At 37.3% G+C, this 25705-nt stretch overlaps 2 protein-coding genes across 2 annotated transcripts; one reads left to right on the top strand and one right to left on the bottom strand.

Moving 5' to 3' along the window:
* Nucleotides 1-1064: 1064 nt before the first annotated feature.
* On the bottom strand, nucleotides 1065-16048 carry LOC120776724 (sterol regulatory element-binding protein 2). The gene is made up of 9 exons (XM_040107638.1): nucleotides 15886-16048; nucleotides 15308-15822; nucleotides 9017-9911; nucleotides 8126-8304; nucleotides 6886-7500; nucleotides 6462-6820; nucleotides 5396-5519; nucleotides 4337-4504; nucleotides 1065-1489 (listed from the first exon to the last, which is right to left on the bottom strand). The coding sequence occupies exons 1-9, from the start codon at nucleotides 16007-16009 to the stop codon at nucleotides 1130-1132; spliced, it is 3339 nt and encodes a 1112-aa protein (XP_039963572.1). The 5' UTR covers nucleotides 16010-16048; the 3' UTR covers nucleotides 1065-1129.
* Nucleotides 16049-17813: 1765 nt separating this feature from the next.
* LOC120778785 (metallophosphoesterase domain-containing protein 1) lies at nucleotides 17814-19250 on the top strand. The gene is made up of 2 exons (XM_040110772.1): nucleotides 17814-18262; nucleotides 18323-19250. Exons 1-2 carry the CDS (start codon nucleotides 17880-17882, stop codon nucleotides 18843-18845), a joined length of 906 nt encoding a protein of 301 aa, XP_039966706.1. The 5' UTR covers nucleotides 17814-17879; the 3' UTR covers nucleotides 18846-19250.
* Nucleotides 19251-25705: the final 6455 nt, after the last annotated feature.

The raw sequence follows: 25705 nt of genomic DNA, 5'->3' as shown, positions 1-25705 counted from the left end.
AATGTATTCAAACTCTAAAATTCGCAAAATAATGTAGAAAACTGCTTTGAGTAGTTCCTACCTTAATAATGGTTGATAGTATTCGATTATATACATATGTAGTATACATATATTACTTATTTGGTATTCTGTTGCAGTTACACTTTATTTTTGTTTTCTGTAAGTTACTATAATTGTATTTAAGAGAGCAAAGACGAACCTTTGAAAGTGAAAATTCTAATATTATCATCAAAATGTTGTGATATTTTAACTAAATTAAGTCTTTAACTTAATATGTGTGTGATTGGTCTAAACCCCAAATCCCAAATGTAATGACTTTTGAATATTTAGTTGAGATTTTTCTTTTTTACTTTCGCATTCACTAACTTTCCACACTTTTTTTATGGGGTTAACATCTGTAGACTTTGCATATAAATGCATAACTTCAACTCCATTGCTTAAAGGACATTTTTTGCCAAACCACAGGTGTGTTTGGGGTCATTGTCTCGCTAGATATACCCATATTAAAATCATTTCCCACTCAGCAAAAGGTGACATAATCTCTTCAAGTATTTGGACGTAGGTCTGCTTTTGTCCATGCTTTCCCTAATATAAAATACAGGCTCAACAGCAGGCGAGGAAGAACACCCCACACCATGATGCATACATTTGCATGATTTTCCTGTATTAAAAAAATTTTGTTTGGCGGTTTACAAACTTTTACGTATATTAGTCATTGTTTATGACATTTTAATGAAATTGGATAAGTTTCATTGACCACAATGTGGTTTAGCGTCGAGCTACATTAACATGAATAATATTAAATTATCACACTTCCATTCTTGAATGTGAAATAATATTGTCTCTGAGGTGACTTGTAAAAAAAAAACAAGAATAAATCGTTATCGAACCTTCTGCCTTTAACAAAACCGGTTGAAAAGATAATCTTGTAAAATTGAAATTTGGCAACGTATTGGCGGGCAACCCTTCAAATTAACATTTATTATAACTCATCTAAGTAAAGTTTTCAACGTTTACTTATCTCTACTTATACTTACCTAACATTAGTAAATAAAACAGATGAATTTAGACCTTTATATCTACAAAAACAGCTTTACTAATATATTTGCGAGTTAACTTATAAGTAAATTTAATCGATTACATCGATGCTATTATCAAAAAATTTAATTAACTTATAACAATCATTTAGTTTTCTCTTGTCGCCAAGCTTTTCCAGAGTCTTGGCAGCTTCAGCTAACATTCCAACTCTTTCTCCAGGCGAACAAATTAACGCATTTGGTAAATATTTACATGCAATATAAAGTGCTGTCGCTCTTTCACGTTGAAATCCTACACAGTTATTGCTTTTATCTTTTCCCCCACATATAACGGATGATCTAAGAGTTCTATGCCGCAAACTGCGATCCAAAAGTTGTTGTGTAGGTCCAGGTGCTACTCCGGCCATAAGACGACATACAGCTTCATACAGGTAAATTCGTTGATGACCAATCTAAAAATAAATAGATATACGATTTGTTGCGTTTTATCCACATGATATTTTACCCTTAAGTCTGTGTAAATAAAATAATAATGTAAGCTTGTATTAATCGACTGTACGCTAATGTAAAAAACTATGTGTAAACAGCGATTAAAGCAAAACTAAGACTTTGTATGTAGACCAAGATAGATAATTTTTGAAACTAAAAGAAATCATTGTAGTATGAAACATATAATTTTGCATTATAACTCTTTTCCAACCGATATAAGCCTTTTTTAACTCTTAAAAATTCAAACACTCCCCTACTCATCGCTTCCCGACCGTATATCGCCCGTAAATTACTTACCCTTTAATTTTTGGTATTTATCTTTCCTTTCAGATAGGTTTCAATCTACTACGACGACTTCTTTTAACTTTTTATCCTTTTAAAGGCTTCTGCATTGGCCTAATAGTGGTCAAAACATAAACTACGTAGCAAATAACAATTAAAAACAGCAAAAATCGAACTATACGTATCCATAAATATACTTAACTTATAATAACGGCCTAAAAAAAAATTAACGAAGAGGAACATAAAAGAACTAAAAACAAAAATTACATTCCATGATAAACAGGTCCTTCCTTTTTAAAGTTAGTTGATGACAATTTATCCATGCGTAATTAAAAATATAGTCGACACATTTTTAACAGATGATTGTTGTCTTTTTGAAGTTCACTTCTCTCAAAATGCCACAAATTTAAAACGATTCAATTATCTTAGAATTGACACACCATGGCAACAGCACAAATAATTAACTATTCCAAATACGATATATGTAGAGTTACCATATTCCCTGATTTGTCAGGGAATACCCCGATTTTGACCTTCGGCACTGATTCCCGGATTTTCGTGAAAAATGCACTGATTCCCTGGTTTCTTTCTGAATGGGCGATTTTTTTTAATTATTATTATTTTTTTGAGCGAGTGCGTCAAAAAAGTGAGCATCACAGCGGTTTAGCCTATGTGGGCGTTTTGAATATGCGCGCCACGCGCAATCATATCATTCATGCTTGCGTTCCAAAACTCGCCCGAGTTCAACTCGCGCAGTTTTTTTTCCGTATAAAATTCCGCCTCTCAGTTGAGACCGTTAAGAATATTGTACTTGTTGAATATAACTTCAAAGAAATTAATTGAAAGGATCTTCACAAGTATTTGGCCAGCGATAAAAATTTATATATTTTTATATGGAATTTTTTTGCTGATTGTCGAAAAACTCTAGCTACTACTGATGTTTTGGTAGCATAATGTACGACCACAATCACCAGATATGAATACCATAGAGAATTTGTAAAAGAATTTAATTATAAATAACGAAATTATCATTCAAGAAGCAAAGAAAACTGAAAACATAAAATAAGTAAGACTTGGGAGGAAAGCACACCCGCAAATTAGTAGAATTCTTACCGCCACGAATGCAATATAGAGGTGGATCAACATAATTTTAAGATCTCACATATTTTATTAGAGTAAGATCGAGTAATGTGGGATGTTTGGATAATATGGGCATGTGTATCTGTAACTTCTATAGTAACAAGCCTACACTACTATGCTTAGGTGTTTGATTTTAAGTTTACATAACCGCTGTCAAACTCTATTATTATTTTTGTTTGTATTATGTGATTATATTGCATATTTCTGTTAAGCTTAATACGAATTCAAATGCGAAAGAATAGTTTGCTAAGTAAACAAGTATCCATAAACTTTCAAAATCTAGCTAGACTTATAAAAGGTGAAGTTAATGCCAATAGCAAAGATTCCGAAGCTTAAAGGAGCAAATTATCAAATAATATGACCCATTTAGATGAAAAATATTCCTGTTTAACATAAAATTATATGGATTATCAAAATATTGCAAATCTATTAATATTATTAGCCAAGAATAAGAAAACATTTGCTGAATTCCACATAATTTCACACTCTGCAGTTGTGGCTAGAGCACAGCGGGGGGATCGGCGAGGAGGATGATGTCGTTTATGAGGCTGTTGCGGAACTTGTCCTTCTAGAGGGGAGTATAAAGCATGGAGATCCTTCAGACTAATCTCCAGTACGCAAAAGCGGAATCTGAAAATGTCGTGATTCGTCTAGAGCAGTGACGGTATCTCTGGGCTAGGGACAAAGAGAAATAAATCAGCAGACAGCCAATTATTCAGTTAGAATTAGAGCTTGTTTGCTTGTCAGAAATGAACTAAATGTATTTCTATTACTTAATTTTAGTAAAAGGGATTTCATCACCGCAATGCTATAGTTCTGCGCCACAGAACTCTGGTTGGTTTCAGCTTATGTGCCGCAAAAAGGGGAAGGGGAAACAGCATTTTAATTGAGTGGCTTCTTAATTTTATCTGCAGCGAAGGTTTGATATTTATATTTTGTAGTCCTCTACACGTTCCCACTTTCGGCATTTCAGATAAGAGTGATGTTCTGTACCCCTCCTCCCCTGATCTAAGAATTGTGGGTTCTTAATGATCGCTTCTTCTCTGATCATAGAAATGCTAGTTTTAGCTTAGACGGAATGTATCAACGTTACCCGCAAGCGCGACTGATAAGTTTGTCAGCGCATGGTTAATGTGGCATGCTGCTAGTTGGAGACTTGGAGACAGATTATGATGACATTGATCCTGAAAGAAATATGCTGTAGGTTGTAGATATTAGCCGGCTCAATAATGTTATGAAAGGCCCCAAGCGCTTTTTTCTACGATGTGTAAGTGGGATTTCGTGACTTATATCTAAAAAATCGACCAATTCAAACCATCACCAGTAGTGATTGGATTAATCTGTGTCTCTTTGGCCACACTGCTACGAAATTAAGCAATAAAACTTACATGCAAATCTTCTATGACATAACGCATCGAGTTAAGATCCTTTTGAAATTTTTCCAAATAATCGCTGGGAACTTGTTTGCACAGAATTTGATCAGCGTTCATGTATTCCGTCTCCCATAGCTGGGTTCTTGTTTCGAGCACCCAATCACAAGTTAGCAATTGAAACAACTGTAATAAAAATGAAGGGTATAGTTAATCAATTGTTGTCAAACTAATCAATATAGATTCAGAGTTATCTCAAATTGATCAGAATGACACGAGTTTAATTCCAAGGGACTGTCTGTCTCTACTTCCGTCTGTAGCGATAATTTCAGTAAAAATAATGATATCTTAATGAAAATTGGTACATGTGTTCCTTGGTAATTTACATATTATGTACGAAATCGTTTTATTGCCGCGGTCACAAAATGCCGTTAATTAAAATTCTACAAAGTGCTGTAACTAATATCAATATTAAGAAACAAAATTGTAATTTTGTACAGAAAATCACTGTGTCTATTGTAAAGCGAGCCGATTTATTCTATAAAATCGCGTATGCGGAAAATGCTCTACTTATTATTCTGAACAACTTTGCCTAAGAGACTAATTTTTCAAGTCGGAGTTTTTAAAACAGACTATGGGTCTAAGCCAGTCTCGAACCAGCGATTTTTAAGACGAAATTTAAAAAATCTGAAAAATTGATTGGGGATATAATTGTCCGAAAACCGATTCCGAAAAATGATAAATAAAATATTAAAGATGCACCTAAATATTAAATTTCACTGGAACATCTCAAAAACTGACAAAAACAAGTTTTTACGATCCTTTAAACAACTTCGCCTTAAAATTGCTGGCTCGAAACCGGTTTGTGACCTATTGTCTGTTTTAAAAACTCAGACTTGAAAAATTTAGTTGTTTTTAGAAACGCGCTGGGGAGTGAAACACATTTTGACATGAGTATACGCATGGCTAATGTGGAAACGTGTTCATATTTTATCTCAGAAACGGTAGGGTTTAGATAAGTATTCAATTATTTATTTTTAGCAAAATATATGATACATATATGATATTAAAACTTACCAATTTAATTTTCTTCACACTTGTAATTTTATTAAATGTTAAAGATTCTTGAAGACAGTTACTGGATCGATTGCAGATATCTATTATACTTTGAGAATCACGTTTGTAGAAGCCTCCACTATACCTGCAAAATAAGGAATCTTGTACTTTTTGTGTAAAACACCACAATTTAAACCCAGCATAACGCTGACCGACTAATAGGCGTCGGCCATTTATGCCGATTCTTTTTAGTTTTAAAATTAACTTAAACTTTAAAATATTAATTAACCGCTTTTATCAATCAGCTAATTATATTTCATATGACTCAACATGTAGCACGCTCAAAGTTTTTTAAATTGCGATCTTGCAAATAAAGCTAGAGCCTGCCGATGATGATGATGGGTCAGAAAATTGAATGCTAACAGATAGATTTAAAACTCAGCTGTGGTGACTGCCTAAAGAATTTTGAATTTTGGATTAGTTTTTAACAAAACTACTGTAAAAACGTTTTAAAATTTAATTAAACAAACTGGCGGTTTCGAAAAAATGTCGAATCGGTCAATCGTCGTGTAGAGATACATATACATAGAATTTAAGTAGAAGAAATTAAGACGATTTATCTTTAAGTTACAACTGCAGCCAATTTGATAAATGTAATTTTGAGAAACCGATTAGGTTATATAAATTTGATTTTAGTAAGTGTGTGTTATTAAGACAAATACAGATTTTATCGTCTGTCGTCTCCGATGTGGAGTAGGTGCAGTTGTTTTTAGTAGTTTTAAATGATCAGAAATTACAGATTTTGTTTTTTCGAATTGGTCTAAGCAATTTTCGGATTTGGCGTAAGCCGAAGATTTAAAATTATCTAGTAGATCTGAATCGTTAGTTCTACTATTGCGTAATAAGAAAGAGATGGGTTCAGAAATTTTAGATTTTATTTCTAATACCGTTTCAGAGTATTTTGTAGAGGAAGTCGCCAAAGAAGAAACTTTTTTTGCTTTTTAAGCAGTCTCTTAAGCACAGATATAAATTTGATAACACTTTTGCTTATACGAAGTATTCATTCAGTATTCTTGTTTTTACTTACTGCAGTGATAAAAATTTTGCTTCCAATGCCAAGTGTAAGGCTTGTGGTAGTTTGTCGTTACTTGTCTCAAGTTCCTTCGGTAAAAGTCTCGCACGTTGATATGATTTTTCGGCTTTTTCATCTTCGCCTAATAACCAATAAACAGAAACTTCAAGAATGTTAACCCACCACTCAATCTTTTCATTGCTGCAATCAGCAGAAATGGAATCACGCAGCAAAGAAACAAAAGTCAGTGCATTACTAGCCACAGTGTTATCTCCTATATCATCTGCCTTAAGATTTGTTCTTTTTTTATCAGAAATTTGGATGGATCCAACCAGACATTGAATAGCTTGATGAAGCAAATATTCTTGATAATTCTGTAAATAGTACAAAAATGGAAATCAACCAGAAGTGGAAAAGTCAAACAATCTTAATGTTATACCTTTAATAAGTATGTTAGGGGATTCACACTGTTCGACAATTGTATAAACATATTATTTGATTGCAAGTTGTTGTTTAAATCAAACTCATGATCAATTAAAAATTGTGTTCCGAATGGAGTAAATATCCACTTATATTGACTCGACTTTCCTGCAGACTTAAACCACTCTTGTTTCCCCTTTTTAATGCAATATCGTACAAACAACTTCAATGATCTAGGATAGTTTTGTTTTACCAGTAAAGTGGTTATTAAGTAAATATCGACCAATTCTTCATTTGTGAGGGTGTCTTGAGATAGCTGGGCCATATCTAATGCATATAATGATAACGTCAGGCCATGTTTGGGGTTGTTTTCAGTTGTTAAATGCAACTGATTCAGCCTGTTGAAGAAATTGGCCAAATTCTTCGCTGTCGTAGTATTTGAAGGACTGTGCTCATCTTTGCGTAATCTTGAGACAGATTTTGTATATTTACAGTTAATCTTTAGATGACCAATGAATATACGAATAAATTGCCAGGTTGTCAATATAATAAAGTCAAAAGTGGATGTCGGCAACGTTACTCCAAGGCTTTTCAAGCAAGATATATACTCCAAGTAAGCATCTTCTATATAGCCCTAAGTGAGAGAAATGTTACTACCATATGATCAAATTTGACTCGGACTGCTGTATTTAATCTACGCGCGAAAACGAAAGATAATTTTTTCCTAGATTGGTACATATTTTTCATGTTCGTGTAAAGTTTGATCTCCATATGTCAATTAGTACGTATGTATGTAAATATTAAATTTAATTGTAATTAAAATTAATTAAGAGGTTTGATTGAAATTGTGTATTTTGAGTGAAATTACATCAACGGAATCGCTAAAAATGTTGCAATAGTGTTTTGAAGAGTCCACAAACACACAAGTATTTGAGTGACATTAAGCGTCTAGTTAAGGTCGTGAAGTCATCGAAGGTTTGCCTAATACCAGTCGTCCATGCATCTCTTTTAATGATTAAGACATCGAAAAATGCTTTAAGAAAAAAACAAAAATTTGCTGAAGGCACTGAAAGTCATCCCAGCCAAATATTATAGCAAGTATACGGAAAATTTGATTAATAATTGGCATACTTGTATTGCTGAAGACCCTACTTTGAAGCCAATAATAAAGATTTGTATTAAAATACTTGAAAACGTAGTGTTTTGTCCGGGTCAAATTTGATCACATTGTATATAAATTGTTTATTTCCATATTCTACCTTTTCAAAAAGTTTATCTCCACACTCCTTTCGTGTTTTGAATTCGACAGCAGTTGTATTTCCTAATGGATTCACATAACCAATCAGTTTTACAAAGCAGACCAACATGACCATCAAGTTCACAAACCACAAGCATAAAGGGCCCCAATAGGTTTTCCAAATAAAATCGTTATTTGTATCTGTGTAAAAAAATAAGAAATACATAAATTAATCATAATAAACAATATACATACATATATCTACAAGATATGTAATTATTGAAAAAATAGGTTATTTGCACAAATATTCATTATTACATGGCAGTGGTGGAAAAAAGACATTGTTTAACTGTAGCTGTTAAATAAAATTAAAATATTCAAAAAGTGGGTAGAAATTGGAATTGTACTTTGGAAAAAAGGTAAAAGTGATCCTAATTCGATGAAAAATCAGTAAGCCATGGAGGAACATGCTAATATACCCATCATCAGAAAAAGAAAAGCTAATTCTTTTAAATCTTCCCGAGAGATTTTGGCTAAAATAAATGATAAATTTAGTTTAGCGTCTTCAGTAGACTTATACGAAGGAACCATGTTTTATGTTAGGTTTCCAGAACAATTTCCACTCTAACTACTTGACACTCTCATGATCGGACGCGGATACTTATTTTACTACTTTTTATTTCGTAACCTTTCATAAGCGGACGGATTTGATAATATTAACAAACTCATAAAACAAAGTAAAGAATAAAATGTAAAGACTTTGTAAAACGGTGAGATAAGATTTTCAAAATTACATATGTTCTTAATGTTAAAAATTAAAAAGATTATTAAATTTTTAAAACTCTAGTTCTTAACTTAATGACCATCCGAAAAAAGAAAAAAAAACAAAAAAAATTAAATGTTAGATACTTACTATCATCGTTGAAGTTTAGAATACGACGGTGATGAGTATCATCAATACTTCCATAATTTCCCAGAGTGTCCATAGTATCAGTAGGTCTGTATAAAAATATCTTAAATGGGTTTATTGTGATAAAAGCCAACATAAATATGCATAACGTTAATCGTGAATGCGACATATCACGAATAGCAGTTGACACATTTTTCATTTTATATGAATTAAAGCTTTTAACAGACCCGTTGACTGGGGAACATGGTAAAGAAATATCAGAGTGTGTTGGAGATTGTGAGGCATTTGACTCGTCACTACATGGTGGCGTAATAATTCTTTGTTTTTGTGAGAACTCATTCGTTATTAATGGCTTATTCCTATTATCAACTTTATTGATCTTTGTGGAGTTGAGTAGATTTTTAACATTGCAACTGCTTCGGTTTACGAGCTCATTTTGAAGTCTCTGTATCTCATCACGCATCTCAGAATTTTGCTTTTGAAGATCGCGTATTTTATCAATTGACTTGCGCAAAACTGCCGATTTGTTGAGTTTTGCAGATTCCCCTATTATAAGATTTTTTAGTTCCGAAATTTTGTCATTTATTGAAGTACGATAACGCCGCTCTATAGCATTATGAGCAGACCTTTTGACTTCTTTCTTTTTTGGTTGAATTCGATTAATTGGCACTTTATTCTCTACCGATGAGATGTTTCCCACTTTGGGTAAAGTGCACGAAACGTTTACAGTTGGTTCAAATATGACAGGTATTTGTGATATAATTGAAGGACCAGCAGCAAAGGACGCAGAAGAAGTAGGTGGAGTGGCATACATAATCGTTGGATTTCTTTGTATCAAAACATGTTGAGCTGATTGTATGTCCTTCAAGTCTTGGATAGTTATATTTGCTTGGCTTATCTGGAAGAATACAATAAAGCTGATTTTAAACAAGTAAGGAAGGGCTAAGCTCGGCTGCAACCGAACTTTTTATACTCTTGCAACTTGCAAGAATCAAAACCATAGAAATACTTTAAGGTGTAAAACCAATCATACAGGTATAAAGTAAAGTCAGCGGGTTGTTCGAAAATCCTGATATTAGTTATTTAGAGGTTAGGCCAAGTTTTCGCTCAAATTTATCTATTTTAGGCTCAAAGATACACTTTTATGAATAAAACACACCCTCTTATTTCCATTGGGATAACTCAATGATGATAATTGGACGATATATGCAGTACAAAGTCACCCGGAAGTTCGAAATTCTTTATATTAAGTATATGGGGGCTAAGCGAAGTATTGGTTCAATTCACACATTGACCGACATTTTAGATCAAAAGTCAACTATAGGTACTGGGGTCCACATATTCAGTCCCTAGGGTCTTGAACAGTTTTGGTTGGTCTTGAACAATTTTTGGTCATAAGGTGGCATACACTAAAGGCAATATTCGTTCAAAGTTTAATCTCGTTATATTAATTGCTTCTTGAATTGTGTACTGGAAAGTAAAAGGATCAAGTGGAATTTAAAATTGTGCTATGTGGAACGTCTACTGCGTGTTTATTGTCCGATTTGACTCATTTCAACTGAGTGACATAGGAATATGAAAAGAATGCCACGTTCCAAATTTTGGACAGGTCAGTTGGGTTCCGAGGTATGGGATTTCACCAAAAAAGTGGGCGGTGCCACTCCCATCGCCCAATTTTTACAACGGTCAGCAAATTTTTATATGGAGAGTGAGCGGGGTTTTCATCCGATTTCATTCATTTTCACACTATCGGTAGTAGTTCTTGTAATATTCGTGCTGGCCGAATTTTGTTGTTGTAGCTTTAGTGGTTTAAGAGATATGCACAGTAAAAATATTAGGGGCGGGGCCAAACCAACTTTTTCAAAATTTTTTATCTATAGGTCCTCTTTGCTACTGTGATCTCATGTGCCAAATGACAGTTTTATATCTTAATTAAGTGCTTAGTTATGGCACTTTATGGGTTTTCGGTTAATGGGGATTGGTGGGCGTGGCAGTTGTCCGATTACGCCGATCTACGAACTTGAATTTTTTTGTACTAAAGTTTCATCAAGATATCTCAATTTTTACTCAAGTTACAGCTTGCTTGGTCAGATAGACAGTCAACCTGATTTCAACTTTTCTCGTCATCCAAGTCATTTATATATACATATATACATATGTAACCCTATATCTAGGGGTAAGTTCGGGTGCAGAAGAACATTTTATACTCTCGACATACAGCAGAGACGAAATTCCAAAGACCATAAATTTTAAAATCAAATTCAGCATAGCTCCAGGAGAAAAGATATCGTGGGGCCAATCGAAGATAAAGGAAGAAACAAAGCCACACTCACAGATATGATGCATGCATAGATCAAAAACAACAGAAGGAATAGGCGCGGATATTACGAAATTAGACACTCAAAGATATCATCTTGTTTAGCAAGAATAATTTAAGAATACAAACAAGATTTTTTACAACACACTGCAGACTGCGAAACATCTGCACAGGATAGGAATGGGCTCTGAAGAAACGTGTGGGCTCGTAAGCTAACGCCCGAGACGCCGGCGCACATATTATGCATTGCGATTCTGTAACTAGAAGAAGGCTCACTCATTTAAGATTTATGCAGCCGTACCAAAATTATGTGAAAACCATCAACCCTTCGCGCATTACAGATTTTACAAGAGCTTTGGGACTAGATTAAATAATATGAAAAGGATTAGAGGGCACAATAGACCAAAGGTCGCTGTGCACATCCTCAACATTTTTCAGGCGTTGACAAAACTTTATTTTTAACAAGAGAAAAAGGAAACTTCCGCTGCACCGAAACTATAACGACCTTCACAGCCAACATAAAACGTTTTGCTTGGTTTGCCCAGTTACGTCATTTGATACAGGCAAGGTGCAAGTCGAATTAAGGTGATGCAATAAAGAAAAATATTGTTAATGAAGATCTTTGTCTGGATTTTGTACGGTTAGTTTGAATGACAGCTTTATGGTATAGTGGTCCGATCTGAATTTATTGGAGAGATTCTAGAAAATAAAAAAGTTACTCAGTTATTATTTACTAGCAAATTGAATGTAATTTAATTTCCTGTAGGCACCATTCCATAATAATTTTTATAATATGAATACATCAGCAGGTATTGAAAATGGTAAAACATATTTCTTACGAAAAACCTAAGAAACGAAGTAAAGAATATTTCAAATATACGTGCACAAAAAAATACTTAAAAAAGAAAGAGTCTAGCAGCCCTTCAATATGATTTACGGAAAGTGTACAGCCCCACTTCAACACTAAGGGTCATAAAAGGCCAGATAGTTCATGGCCTAAATAAAAAATCAGCCCCGGGGGGACAGTAAATCACAAAAATTCAATAATTCTAAGCTAGGAATTAAATTGCAGTTTCCTTGAGTTGTTGTCTCCTCCTCGCTACTTTTTAACTTCTATATATCGAAACTCCATCAACCATCAGACAAAATTTCCATCATCGCAGATCACCGTACAATATTGACAGTAACGATATTGACAGTACATGTTAATTTAAAATTTATGCCTCGTGTTTTTTGAATCGGTAAATTTTTTTTCTGTAAGTTGGTAGTACTGTTAGTGACATCTATGTATGTATGTATGCTAAGTTTCACGTCAAAAAATTCATTAGTATTTGAGATACGCGTCGTTTTGTGAGGTTCTAAAAGTGAATTCTTTGATGTTTACTACATATGTCTGAATTTATTGAACAAAGAAGTGCGATAATGCACCATCTCATACTGCATTGGTTATTGGTGTTCATTTCGCTACATTTTCAACTAATATCGTGTCGCATCAGGCATTCGGCTGATTTACCTTCATGTAACTTCACATGACCGCTCCGAGGACACCGTTGTGACTCAATTGAGGATATAAAAAGTCTCACTGCCTTAAGATTTCCTTCACTCCAAATACGACTACGATTACTCTGTACTTGGCAATACCGCAAAAAATCCTGAAGGCCCTAGGCGGCAGTTTCTGGAGAAAGGACAAAGAAACAATATGGGCGCATGTTTGTGGTTTGACTATAGCTACATACAATTTGTTCTACTTAATTCGCTACTTATTTTCAGAACGGAGTTCAAAGCGGAAAAACTAAGGGCTTTCCAGTACTGGATCGGACAATTTTTGATGCTAGCTTTTGTAAAATTAATCGATTTTTCTTTATTAAATGGCAAAAAAAATTAACAATGAATTGATAAGCAAGTTCTCATTTTATTGAAACTAATAAATATATAAAATTTTATAAATTACTTAAAAACTAATTTAGGCGCCAGCAACAAAAAATGTATGCACAAAGAAAATTAAATTGACTCGGAATGGGTCATTTATAGTGTCCCCGCTAATCGAATCGATATAAACTTTTTTCCTTGATTGGTACAAACTTTTTTTGTGCATTTGAAATTTGATTTCCGCATGAAGATTAGTATGTGTTTGCAACTGTTTGTTTACGACGCCAAAAGCTTAACTAAACACGCGAGTCGTGTGACACATTAACCCTCATCGAGACCCTCGGGTCTGGCCAGGCATATTTTGTTTATCTAGGTCAAATATTTTAGCCGTTAGAGCATTTTAAAGGTTAAGAAAAATGTTACATTTTTTGTGAACGCTATTGCCACGCCAAGCGTGAACAAGGCAGTCAATTTGATTTCAACCAAATCGAGAGGTATGAAATTTCAAAAATGTATCTATATTGTACATGCATATATGAGCGTAAATACAGCACGTATTTCCATACAAATGTATGTAAACACCACTTGGCCTAGCCAAGCACCATTGGTCTCGACTAATTGTATCAGACCGTTGGTCTCGTCCAGTGTTAAGGTCGTTTGACAAGGGTCTAGCATTTACACGCTTCATACTCAAAACATTAACCAAAATAGTTGAGTCTCTGAGGCCAATTAATTGATATTATCATCACTAACAGAAGTGGCAAGTTTTCGATGACTTCACGACCTTTTTGAATGCAAATATGGTATTTGTATTCGTGATAAAGGAGACTATCCAAAACACTGCATCAGGATTTTCAACGATTGCGTAGCCGTGATTCCATTGAAAACACAAAATTTCAAGTAAACTGTTAAATTTTTTTCCATGGTAAAAATCTCCAGACAATCTTTTTGCATCGTAAAAAACTGCTGACAAACACACTAATTGACACATTGAACATAAAAATTATATACCAATCTACGGAAACAAAATATTATCGATTCGGTTTACGCGCTCAAAAATGGGGCACAATTCCGATTTCTTTGGTACCGTTGGAAAGGTAAAGTAGTATTAAGCGAAAGTGCTTCAGTCACCCTGGGTACTGGCTCGACAGGGTTATTTTTGATAATATTATCATAGAGTTTTACTTATTTGTGTTTATTAAATATAAATCACATATTATATATATATACATATGTATTGGAAAAAGTGTTAACAACTCAATTATAGCTTAAAAAATTTTGGAAAGTATTTTTTATTATAGTTAATATAATATTTGGTGTTTAAAATGTAGCAACGCTCGTTTTCTTCATAATTGGAAACAATCTAATCTTTTCAACAATGAGTGTGCTAAGTGACTGTTAAATTAATAAACTTAGCTAAAATATACGAAAATAAAAGTGAAATGTTAACTTATTTCAATGTTCAGAAAGTATATTTAAAAAAACAAAGTGAAAAATGTGAAAACATTTAGTGGAACATTGAGAAATGCCATGTGTTATTAATACAAATTTTTGAATTTTTAATCGGAAATATTTTAAAAAATATTATTGTTAGCAACATTATTTTTGCATATCCCCCTCTGAAGAAGCTCCCCTATCCGTACATACTCTATTTACACCGAAATTCGTGTTTTTTCCCAAAGTAATCGGAATCGTGCCAAAAATGGGCTAGTCGGAATAAAGTTAATCACGAGGTGATTCGAGGCACATCTCTGTTAGCGTTTACTGAATACGAATAGATTGTAAATAAGACAAAGCCATCAAAATATAAACAGAAAATTCACGAGGAAAACAAAAACCAAGTGATTTTGACATTGTGAGTACAAACACTTCATTCGTAAGAGGAAGCACGCTTCATATCGACACCACCTTCTATAATTGAATCATGTAACAGAAGAGAGCACAAGTTGGGAGCGTAACAAGCTGAAAGAACATTTTAATATTTTCCTGCTGGTAGCAGGTGCACGCTACGGATCAACACAACCTAATATAATTGAATCATGAGCTAATCCTACACTAACTAAAGCATACCCTCAACTTTGTATTTTTTTAAGTAAATTTTTACATACCTTTTCATTGTCATAAATGCCTTCTTTCAACACATCATTTCTGAATTCAACAGATTGTATATGGTTCTGAACATTTTCCAAGGCATTGGATTTGTAACAATCATTTTTAGAAAAATCGGGTTTATCTTCCTTTACAGGATTAACATTGCAGAACTCTTTCGGCTCATCGACAACTTGATTACTTCGCACTGGATTTTGTTCATTTCTTATTATCCATTTTTGATCCAAAGGCAAGCTATTAGACGACGAATTGAACTCAACTGCATGAATTGAAGAAGGTAAAGTAGCGACATGATTTAAATGGCCAGCCATCAAGGGATCTGAAGAGCTGTAACTGTTCGTACAAATTTTTCCAGCATTATTAACTAAATCAGGACTAGACACTTTCGGTTGCAGTAATAAATCAGGTCCAATGAAATTTAATGTGTCCACATTACAATCGTGTAACAAATTATTTGACAGGGCTTCATCAGAGAATTCCATTTGATCAATGTCCTCGAAAAAGTTCTGCATTTCTATTTAATATATGATTGTATACATGTACGTTAACATAAACATTGAAATGCTTGATTGCTCACCCAGAGGCACCATATCCTTTATAATGTTCATAGTATCTTCTTCCTTAAAAATATCCAATGAATCAAAACCTGTTCCATATGAAAATTCCATGTCAACAGAATTTGACGAATTATTTTCACTCATTTTAAATCTATTCAATTGCGTTTGAAAACATCGTATGATTTATATATAATACATTTGAATCGATAATAAAATTCCCGATAACTCTCATTTCCTCAGAGAATAACCCAACAAACCAATTATCAAAAATTTATTGCCAATAGGAGTATTTCTGTGCGAGTTGATCTCCTGACTGAGTCATGTTCGAAATGGCGTCAGACAGATATTCTAGAATAACGCTGCAATTACATCATCACTAACTTCGTTTCAAGTTGATCGCACAAACTACCATACATGTCAAAAATAATTTAAATTGACAGCCGTGACTTATGGTGCAAGCAACTTCATAATCAATAAAAGTTTCAAGATCCCGTCGTCTGGAAACCGCTATAAAGTCTTGAACTTTTTGGATGATATTAAAAATCCAATCCATTATGTTATATCATATACACATATTTTGGTATTAATTCATGGATGTTCGGGTCGTTATCATGCTGAAAATTCTAATGGTAAAAAATTAGCATAGTTTCAATTTAAATGATCTACTAAAATATCTCTGTAAATACTGCCAGTCATTTTGCCTGAACTCGTACAAGTGGTCCCACCCCGAATGAAGTGAAGCACCGCCATACCATTACTGATGACCCACAATGTTTCACAATATAGTTTTGTATATCGTCAGTTTGATACTTATTCGGAATCGGATTCAAGAAGGTTCCAGATTTTTTAGTCCTTTTGGTGGTACTCTCTCGCTGACGCTACCTTTGTTTGATGTTCTTTGATAGCTCCGGTTTGTGTAGTGCAGTTCGCCCATGTAGGGAGTTTTCTTGCATTCTGTCGCCGACTATTTGGGCTGATACACGTACACCTTGCTTATGTATGTTCCATTTGGAATCTAATTTCATTTGACCTCAAAAAAGGATTCACCTTGTTCGTACTATTTGTTTATCTTTGTCTTATGTTACATTAGGCGGTTTTATGACCTAGATTTTTTATTGATCTAGAAAAAATTCATTAGAAAAAATCAAATATTATGTTACTTTCGCAATATTATTGTACTTTTGGTAAAATTCCCAAATAACTTTTTTTTTTACATGGAGCTCTGTTCTTATTTAGAAATTTTCCCCTTGTTTAGAGAATTTTCCAAAAAAAAACGTATTTAAATTAGTGAAGACACTATTGTTGTTGTTGTTATAACGATTATCGAATACCCGTTAGTATGATAAGGATTATCTAAGTGGTCGTGCACGTCATCTAACGGGAAGACAATACTCTTTTCACTTGCTTAATAATTTTTTTAATAGTGTCTTTTGTCACACTGGCTTAAATATACTAGTGTGAACATACGCGATTAGACCAACTGCAAAATAAAATAAAGTTTTTTACTGTCAAATCTCAGTAGGTTTTGAAATTTAGTAATTGCTCTCTTACAATGAGAGATGAGTTGGGCATCTCTTTATCACTTAAAGTGGCCAGTCACGACACACATGTGCGTTCCATCGGTATGGGTGCGATTGCGATTTACTCGTGTATGAGCTTGTGCGCATATCAATTCATGTTCGCGAAAATGTTTGATTTTTTACGATCGGCCATGTTTGGCGCTGTGTGCACACAAAATCTCATTTTTCTCGTGTCCCCGAATAGGATTTGTATGCCGTGTATAGCGAACGATTTCATACAGATCGAACGCACATGTGTGTCATGTATGGCCACTTTTATGTAAAAATTGTGTGATGTGGATACCGATCCAACAATATTGCCTACTAAACGTTGTGATATTGCAATCTGTAAAATGTAACAGCTTTGTTATGTTTATTATCGATGTTTACGATAGTATCCCTCTTATTTTGTACTTTATTTAATTTGTCCTATACGTAAATAATACCGGTGATACATGGATTTGGAAAATTCAATATCTGTACACCCATTAAGCAATAATCCAACAGCTGCTTGGAACGAGATTTCCAAAACGCAGCGTGTGATAAAAGTGTCTATGAGTAAGACGGTCAAACCGAAAGATCCTAATAAAATTCGTGTTGTTTGTATGAGCGATACACATTCGTTAACACCTTACTTAAAATTTGATGTACCCGACGGTGACATCTTTATTCATGCTGGCGATTTTACGAAATGTGGTAAATTAGACGAAGTTATTGATTTTGATAAATGGATTGCTACTCTTCCTCATAAGCATAAGATAGTCATAGCGGGAAATCACGAACTAAGTTTTGATACAACCTTTACAGAAGGTTCTTCAAATAAATGTCCTGCTAGTCGGTATGTCTAATACGAATGAAAGCTTTAAGAGTCATTATTATTTATTGCTCTCGTGTACAGCACTAAACACACGGGCCGCTTCAGCCTTGACAGTATGCCGATGCTGGGAAATCCCAGAGAAGACATTGAAAGTGCTATACAAACTGAAAATATTCGAGACGTTTTAGTAAATTGTACCTATATAGAAGACCAATTAATTGATGTAATGGGTATACGTATATATGGTACTCCCTGGCAGCCAGAATTTTGTAATTGGGCGTTCAATTTACCCCGTGGAGAAGCATGTATAAATGCTTGGAACCGCATACCAAATAATGTGGATATATTGGTAACACATACTCCACCCGTTGGCCACGGAGATTTATGCTGCTCTGGCGTACGTGCTGGTTGTGTAGATTTGCTAACTACGGTGCAGAAACGAGTTAAGCCCAAATATCATGTATTTGGGCATATCCATGAGGGTTATGGTATTACATCAGACGGAAATATTATTTATGTGAACGCGTCTACTTGTGATATTAATTATAAGCCTAATAATCCACCTATTGTATTTGATATATCTTTAACACATAACAATTTTTAATCCTATCAGTGTATAGGATAGGATATGTATGTACATATGTCACTAGTCATATATATATATTAGTCCGGTGTTGATCATTAAAGTTACTATAGACCATTTTGATAGCCGTGCTGAAGCCATATGTATGGATAGAATTCTAATCAATGATATCTATATCTAATAAGCTATAATATTAGTTATAATTATTAAACTTTTGGTTTTAATTAAAGATTTTATTTAAACTAATAATTGTCTGATAAATTCTATTTCACTAGTAAAAAATTGGGTTAGCACACAATTTATATTTTGAAGTCTTGCAACTAAATTTCAAAAATTCGACTACTTTGATTATGTATTTTTTGTATTTATAATGAATTTCACACTTATATTGGTAATTTTAATACTCACTAACACATTTATTTTATATTAATTAGTATATAAAAAGCTTTAACTCATAAAAAGTAAAAAGTAATAAAAAAAAGAAAGATTATAGCACAAATACAACATCCATAACCCTGTTATGAGTAACGAAAAATCTCTTCGTTTTTCCAGTACCAGTATTGCTGGTAAACCAGCATGAGAGGACTAAATTGGTGGAGCTCCTGAATTCTTGTAACCTCTCCACTGGACCAAGCAAGTTATGACTTGCTTGACTGCGTTGAAATCCATATCCTGGGTCTTGCTTTCTCCAATCCGAAGAGGTGAACTTCTTTAGCCAATAATTCATATCACAACAATAGCAACATCGCACGATTTGACGTATTACCCGACGGTTTTACAAAACGGTAAACTGCGCACCGCTTGCTTTTCACGACGAAGCCGCATATTAACTTGACTGCCAAACATCTAAGCGTGACGGGAGGTCTTCAACCTGTTATTACCAATCCTTGCGCACATCTTCTTCTTAATTGGCGTAGAAACCGCTTAAGCGATTATAGCCGAGTTAACAACAGCGCGCCAGTCGTTTCTTCTTTTCGCTACGTGGCGCCAATTGGATATTCCAAGCGAAGCCAGATCCTTCTCCACTTGGTCCTTCCAACGGAGTGGAGGTCTTCCTCTTCCTCTGCTTCCCCCGGCGGGTACTGCGTCGAATATTTTAAGAGCTGGAGTGTTTTCGTCCATCCGGACAACATGACCTAGCCAGCGTAGCCGCTGTCTTTTAATTCGCTGAACTATGTCGATGTCGTCGTATATCTCGTACAGCTCATCGTTCCATCGAATGCGGTATTCGCCGTGGCTAACGCGCAAAGGACCATAAATCTTTCGCAGAACTTTTCTCTCGAAAACTCGCAACGTCGACTCATCCGTTGTTGACATCGTCCAAGACTCTGCACCATACAGTAGGACGGGAATTATGAGTGACTTATAGAGTTTGGTTTTTGTTTGTCGAGAGAGGACTTTGCTTCTCAATTGCCTACTCCGTCCGAAGTAGCACCTGTTGGCAAGAGTTATCCTGCGTTGGATTTCTAGGCTGACGTTGTTGGTGGTGTTTACGCTGGTTCCAAGATAGACGAAATTATCTACGACTTCAAAGTTATGACTGTCAACAGTGACGTGAGAGCCAAGTCGCGAATGCGACGACTGTTTGTTTGATGACAGGAGATATTTCGTCTTGCCCTTTTCTGTGCTTCCTTGTCCAGCCTGGAGAAAGCAGAACTAACGGCGCGGGTGTTGAGGCCGATGATATCAATATCATCGGCATACGCCAACAGCTGTACACTCTTATAGAAGATGGTACCTTCTCTATTTAGTTCTGCAGCTCGAACTATTTTCTCCAAAAGCAGGTTGAAAAAGTCGCACGATAGGGAATCGCCTTGTCTGAAACCTCGTTTGGTATCGAACGGCTCGGAGAGGTCCTTCCCGATCCTGACGGAGCTTTTGGTGTTACTCAACGTCAGTTTACACAGCCGTATTAGTTTTGCGGGGATACCAAATTCAGACATCGCGGCATAGAGGCAGCTCCTTTTCGTGCTGTCGAAAGCAGCTTTGAAATCGACGAAGTGGTGGTGTGTGTCGATTCTCCTTTCACGGGTCTTTTCCAAGATTTGGCGCATGGTGAATATCTGGTCGGTTGTTGATTTTCCAGGTCTAAAGCCACACTGATAAGGTCCAATCAGTTTGTTGACGGTGGGCTTTAATCTTTCACACAATACGCTCGATAGAACCTTATATGCGATGTTGAGGAGGCTAATCCCACGGTAGTTGGCGCAGATTGTGGGGTCTCCTTTTTTATGGATTGGGCATAGCACACTTAAATTCCAATTGTTGGGCATGCTTTCGTCCGACCATATTTTACAAAGAAGCTGATGCATGCACCTTATCAGTTCTTCGCCGCCGTGTTTGAATAGCTCGGCCGGCAATCCGTCGGCCCCTGCCGCTTTGTTGTTCTTCAGGCGGGCAATTGCTATTCGAACTTCTTCATGGTCGGGTAATGGAACGTCAGCTCCATCGTCATCGATTGGGGAATCGGGTTCTCCTTCTCCTGGTGTTGTGCGTTCACTGCCATTCAGCAGGCTGGAGAAGTGTTCCCTCCATAATTTAAGTATGCTCTGGGCATCAGTGACTAGATCACCTTTGGGGGTTCTACAGGAATACGCTCCGGTCTTGAAACCTTCCGTAAGCCGCCGCATTTTTCGTAGAATTTTCGAGCATTACCCCTGTCGGCCAGCTTATCAAGCTTCTTCGTACTCACGCATTTCAGCCTCTTTCTTCTTCTGTCTTCAAATGTGTCTGGCTTCCCTCTTCAACTCTCGGTATCTATCCATCCCGCACGTGTGGTGGTCGATCGTAACGTTGCGAGGTAGGCAGCCTGTTTTCTCCGCTGCGACACGGCGCTCCTCGTCGTACCAGCTGTTCTTTTGCACTTTCCGAAAACCAATGGTTTCGGTTGCAGCTACGTAAGGGGTTTGAAATGCCGTCCCACAGTTCCCTTATACCGAGTTGTTGACGAGTGCTCTCAGAGAGCAGGAGTGCAAGCCGAGTAGAAAATCGTTCGGCTGTCTGTTGTGATTGCAGCTTCTCGACGTCGAACCTTCCTTGTGTTTGGTGGCGCGCGTTTTTTGCTGCACAGAGGCGGGTGCGAATCTTAGCTGCAACAAGATAGTGGTCCGAGTCGATGTTAGGACCTCGGAGCGCACGCACATCTAAAATACTGGAGACGTGTCTTCCGTCTATCACAACATGATCGATCTGGTTGGTAGTTTTTCGATCCGGAGACAGCCAGGTAGCTTGATGAATTTTTTTGTGCTGGAATCTAGTACTACAGATAACCTTATTTCGGGCCCCGGCGAAGTCAATCAGCCTCAACCCATTTGGGAATGTTTCGTCGTGGAGGCTGAATATACTGACCGTAGTGATAAAGATACCTTCTTTGCCCACCCTGGCGTTAAAGTCGCCAAGCACGATTTTGACATCCAGGCGGGGGCAGCTCTCATAAACGCGCCCCAAACGCTCATAGAAGGCATCTTTGGTCACATCGTCCTTCTCTGAGCGCGAAAATCAGCGATATGTTGAAGAACCTCGCTTTGATGCGGATTGTGGCTAGACGTTCATTCACCGGAGTGAATGATAGTACTCGGCGACGGAGTCTCTCCCCCACCACGAATCCAACACCAAACTTGCGCTCCTTTATATGGCCACTGTAGTAAATGTCACAAGGACCTACTCGTCTCTGTCCTTGTCCCGTCCATCGCATTTCTTGGACGGCGGTGATATCAGCCTTTGTCTTTACGAGGACATCAACCAGCTGGGCAGCGGCACCTTCCCAATTAAGGGACCGGACATTCCAGGTGCATGCCCTCAATTCGTAGTCCTTATTTCGTTTGCCATGGTCGTCATCAAAGGGGGGTCTCTCATCCGAGGCTGGTTGTAGCTCTTCACTGGGGGTGTTTTTTTACGTGGCGGATCCCAAGCTCAGCGCACAACCCAATTTAGGGAATGTTTCGCCTTCTCACATGAGCTCGCCTTCGAACGGATATTCTTAGGCTACCCAGAGGATACTTGGTCAAATACCGGAAGTAGTGAGCTGCTTGAGCCATGTGAAAAGAATCGTTTCTGGCCACTCCCAAGTGAATGGCGATCAGAGAACTTTCCTCACTTGCGTGAACTTCTACACATGACTCCATCCTCCTGCGCACATGATATCTGAAAAATCGGAAGACTGGTCACTGTAACAAAACCTGGGAAATCCTTTAACTAAGGGGAGTCATCGCCCACTAACGCTCATATAACCAATGGCTTCAATCAAAAACTACCATGCGAGGAGAGCACTGTAGGAGCGTTGGACTTGTCAAATACTTTTGAAGCTGCCGGTCATACAGCGCTACTAGAAGCCATAGCAAAATATATGACATGTGCTCAAAAGTAAACGAGCTTAATCGCTTCTTCTCTGCGGGGAACCTAATACTCTCACGCACTAAATCCATAGAGAGCATATTGACAAACTGCTAAGGAATACAGACGAGCTTAACTTTGCAGTCGATGACGTTAAAACCCTAACTATCAATAGATTTCATACGATCGCGATAACTGCCAAAGTACAAAACTATGGGGTGAAGACAAAGAAACGTTGTTGGCAACAAACAAGGCAATCGGTCCTCAACTACGGCGTGCCGATATGGTCGCTTGCATGTCAGAACATTGCACTCCGGCCTCCTTATGTCTCCGGTGGAACATTCACATAGCGAGGCCTGCATGCTTCCGGTTTAGAAACATTATGAACTTCTCTCAAAGTAGTTTCTGCTGGTATGTTTTCGCAGTCGCCTCGTAGTAACATAAATAGGTTTTTCCTTGACTACGTCGACGACATTAAACCGACAATCATTTCAGACACGCATTGGCTACTATCCACTGAAAGGGAATCGATGAAAGTGTTAATGACTCCAATGGCGGTCAGTGCGTTCTTAGAGTCAAACCACCACCCATTGTAAAACTGGCATGAGTTGCCCCGAAAATCTAAAGTGACACTTGCGCAGCTTCGCCCTAGATACTGTAGTAGGTTAAACTCCTGTGCGCATAGCTCCCGCCCGTCGTACAGATGCAGGCGAGTCTTTGCAGCTTTGATAGTTGAAGTCCTACCGACGTCTGGGATGCTTTCGGAGCCCAATTCACCGCTCCATAAGTGATAATTGGTCGCACTACCATGGTGTACAACCATCTGATAATCCTTGGTTTACACCCCCAGGATTTACCAGTCAGTCGATTGCACACCATCAGTGCCTTTGTGGCTTTGACCATAGTCAGGTCAACATGCTGCTTCCATCGCAACGTTAAATCCAGCGTGAGACCCAGGTATTTGACCATATTGGTCATCTTTATCTCTCTGCCCCCGAGTGTTAGGTTCCTGAGGCCTGGCAGAGACCTGCGCCTCATAAACGGGACGATGCCCGTCTTCAAGAGGTTGATGTTTAGTTTGATGCTACTGGACCAACCCTCGGCCAGGCCTAGTCCCCTTTGTACGATATCGCAGAAAGTACCCTACAATGTCGTCCGCATTTCCTTGACAGTGGATTCCATTGTCAGTTAGCAACACAACTCCTCCCTGGGGGCAGCCCCTTGTAGTGCCGAGGCGAGTACTGGTATCTCCTACTGTGGTCTCAGCTATTCTGGTGCGCAGTGCGGCCTCTATCCATCTGCGCACCGGAGCCACTGCATTCCTTATCTCCAGGGCCCTTGCCACGCATTTTTGAGACATGTTGTCAAAGACACCTTAGATGTCTAAGAAGGCGCATAACGTCACCTCCCCAGTTTCCAGCAAACTCTGCATCTCGGAGGTGAGCTCCTCTGCCCCCAGAGTCTTCGCCGGGTTGTTTAGCGTCAGTACAGTCATCCGTATAGCTTTTAAGGCATCCACATATCTACGCTGTCCCTCAGCAGCCCGAGGAGGATTCGGTGCGGAGAGTTGGCCTCCAGCTACCTGGGCATAGCTACCTCGTTGCCTTTTGGAGTTTGGTGACCCCTGTGATCTGGCGCTTTTACGTTTGGCTGTCCAAGACGCTGGCTTCACGCTTCCAGTCCTCCCGGTTGGATTTGCGTTGACTGGTCTGCTGCTCCGAACGCCGCTTACTGCAGGATGCGGTATTTCCGCCTTTACGCTCCTTCGAGGCCGGAGAGGCGTTATTGTGGAATATATTGCCAATGTTTCTTTCTTTTGTTTCTTTCATTTGAAATTTAAATTGTATTGAGTAGTATTCAATAGTACAATATCTTTTCTCGGTTCTTTATCTTCAAATATTATCATATTTTACTTTGCTGGAAAATATTTTACTCAAATTGTCCTTTGGTAGATTTTTCATAACGAAAATCTTTTTATTAGTACATATTAAAATAATATATAACATAAATCTAAATTTCAGTGTGCTGAGTACTTCAAACCGCTTGACATTTATAAGGAATGCTGTATGGCACTATTGCCTCTGACCCTGTTCCTCGCCATCCTTTCGGCTTCCTCAGGAGTTCTTCCCTTCTGGAGGTGCCTTAGGTACCATTTTAGACTGGCACCATTCATTCCCTTTCTGCGAGGGTCATCATGGTCACCCGAACGACCTGTTGGTGGTAGAGGGGGCAGTCTTCCCCTGCGCCTCCTTTTTCTTTTGCCGGCGCCTCCTGCTGTACGTTGAGACTCTCCTGAGTCCGAGGAGCTGATCCTACTTTGGGGAGTTGCGGAGGTATTCGATGCGTTCTTTGCGGGTGCAGTGGATGTCGCCTGCTGAGCACCGCTGCATGAGGGCATGTCATTATCCTCCTTCCTGGCATGCTCCTCAAACAGCGCTCGCTCCTCAGGCGATAGGGCATCCAGGAAACTAAACTTGCGTTTAGCTGCTGAACTCCCCCTTCCCTGCAACAGTACCACTGTTTTTTTTCGTTGTCCTTAGTCCTCTGTA

This window comes from Bactrocera tryoni, chromosome 5 (assembly GCF_016617805.1).
Source record: "Bactrocera tryoni isolate S06 chromosome 5, CSIRO_BtryS06_freeze2, whole genome shotgun sequence".
In the NCBI taxonomy this organism is placed as follows: domain Eukaryota; kingdom Metazoa; phylum Arthropoda; class Insecta; order Diptera; family Tephritidae; genus Bactrocera; species Bactrocera tryoni.
Note: the sequence above shows the minus strand (reverse complement) of the source record. Positions and strands in the feature narration are given on the sequence as shown.

Excerpts from the sequence above, each read along its gene's own strand:
- LOC120776724 (XM_040107638.1), bottom strand. The coding sequence starts at position 16,009 with ATGAGTGAAAATAATTCGTCAAATTCTGTTGACATGGAATTTTCATAT. Across the intron at positions 7,501-8,125 it reads GAGATAAACTTTTTGAAAAG|GGCTATATAGAAGATGCTTA; the intron begins GTAGAATATGGA and ends TCTCTCACTTAG. Across the intron at positions 5,520-6,461 it reads GCAAAATTTTTATCACTGCA|GTATAGTGGAGGCTTCTACA; the intron begins GTAAGTAAAAAC and ends CTTATTTTGCAG.
- LOC120778785 (XM_040110772.1), top strand. The coding sequence starts at position 17,880 with ATGGATTTGGAAAATTCAATATCTGTACACCCATTAAGCAATAATCCA. Across the intron at positions 18,263-18,322 it reads AATAAATGTCCTGCTAGTCG|CACTAAACACACGGGCCGCT; the intron begins GTATGTCTAATA and ends TCTCGTGTACAG.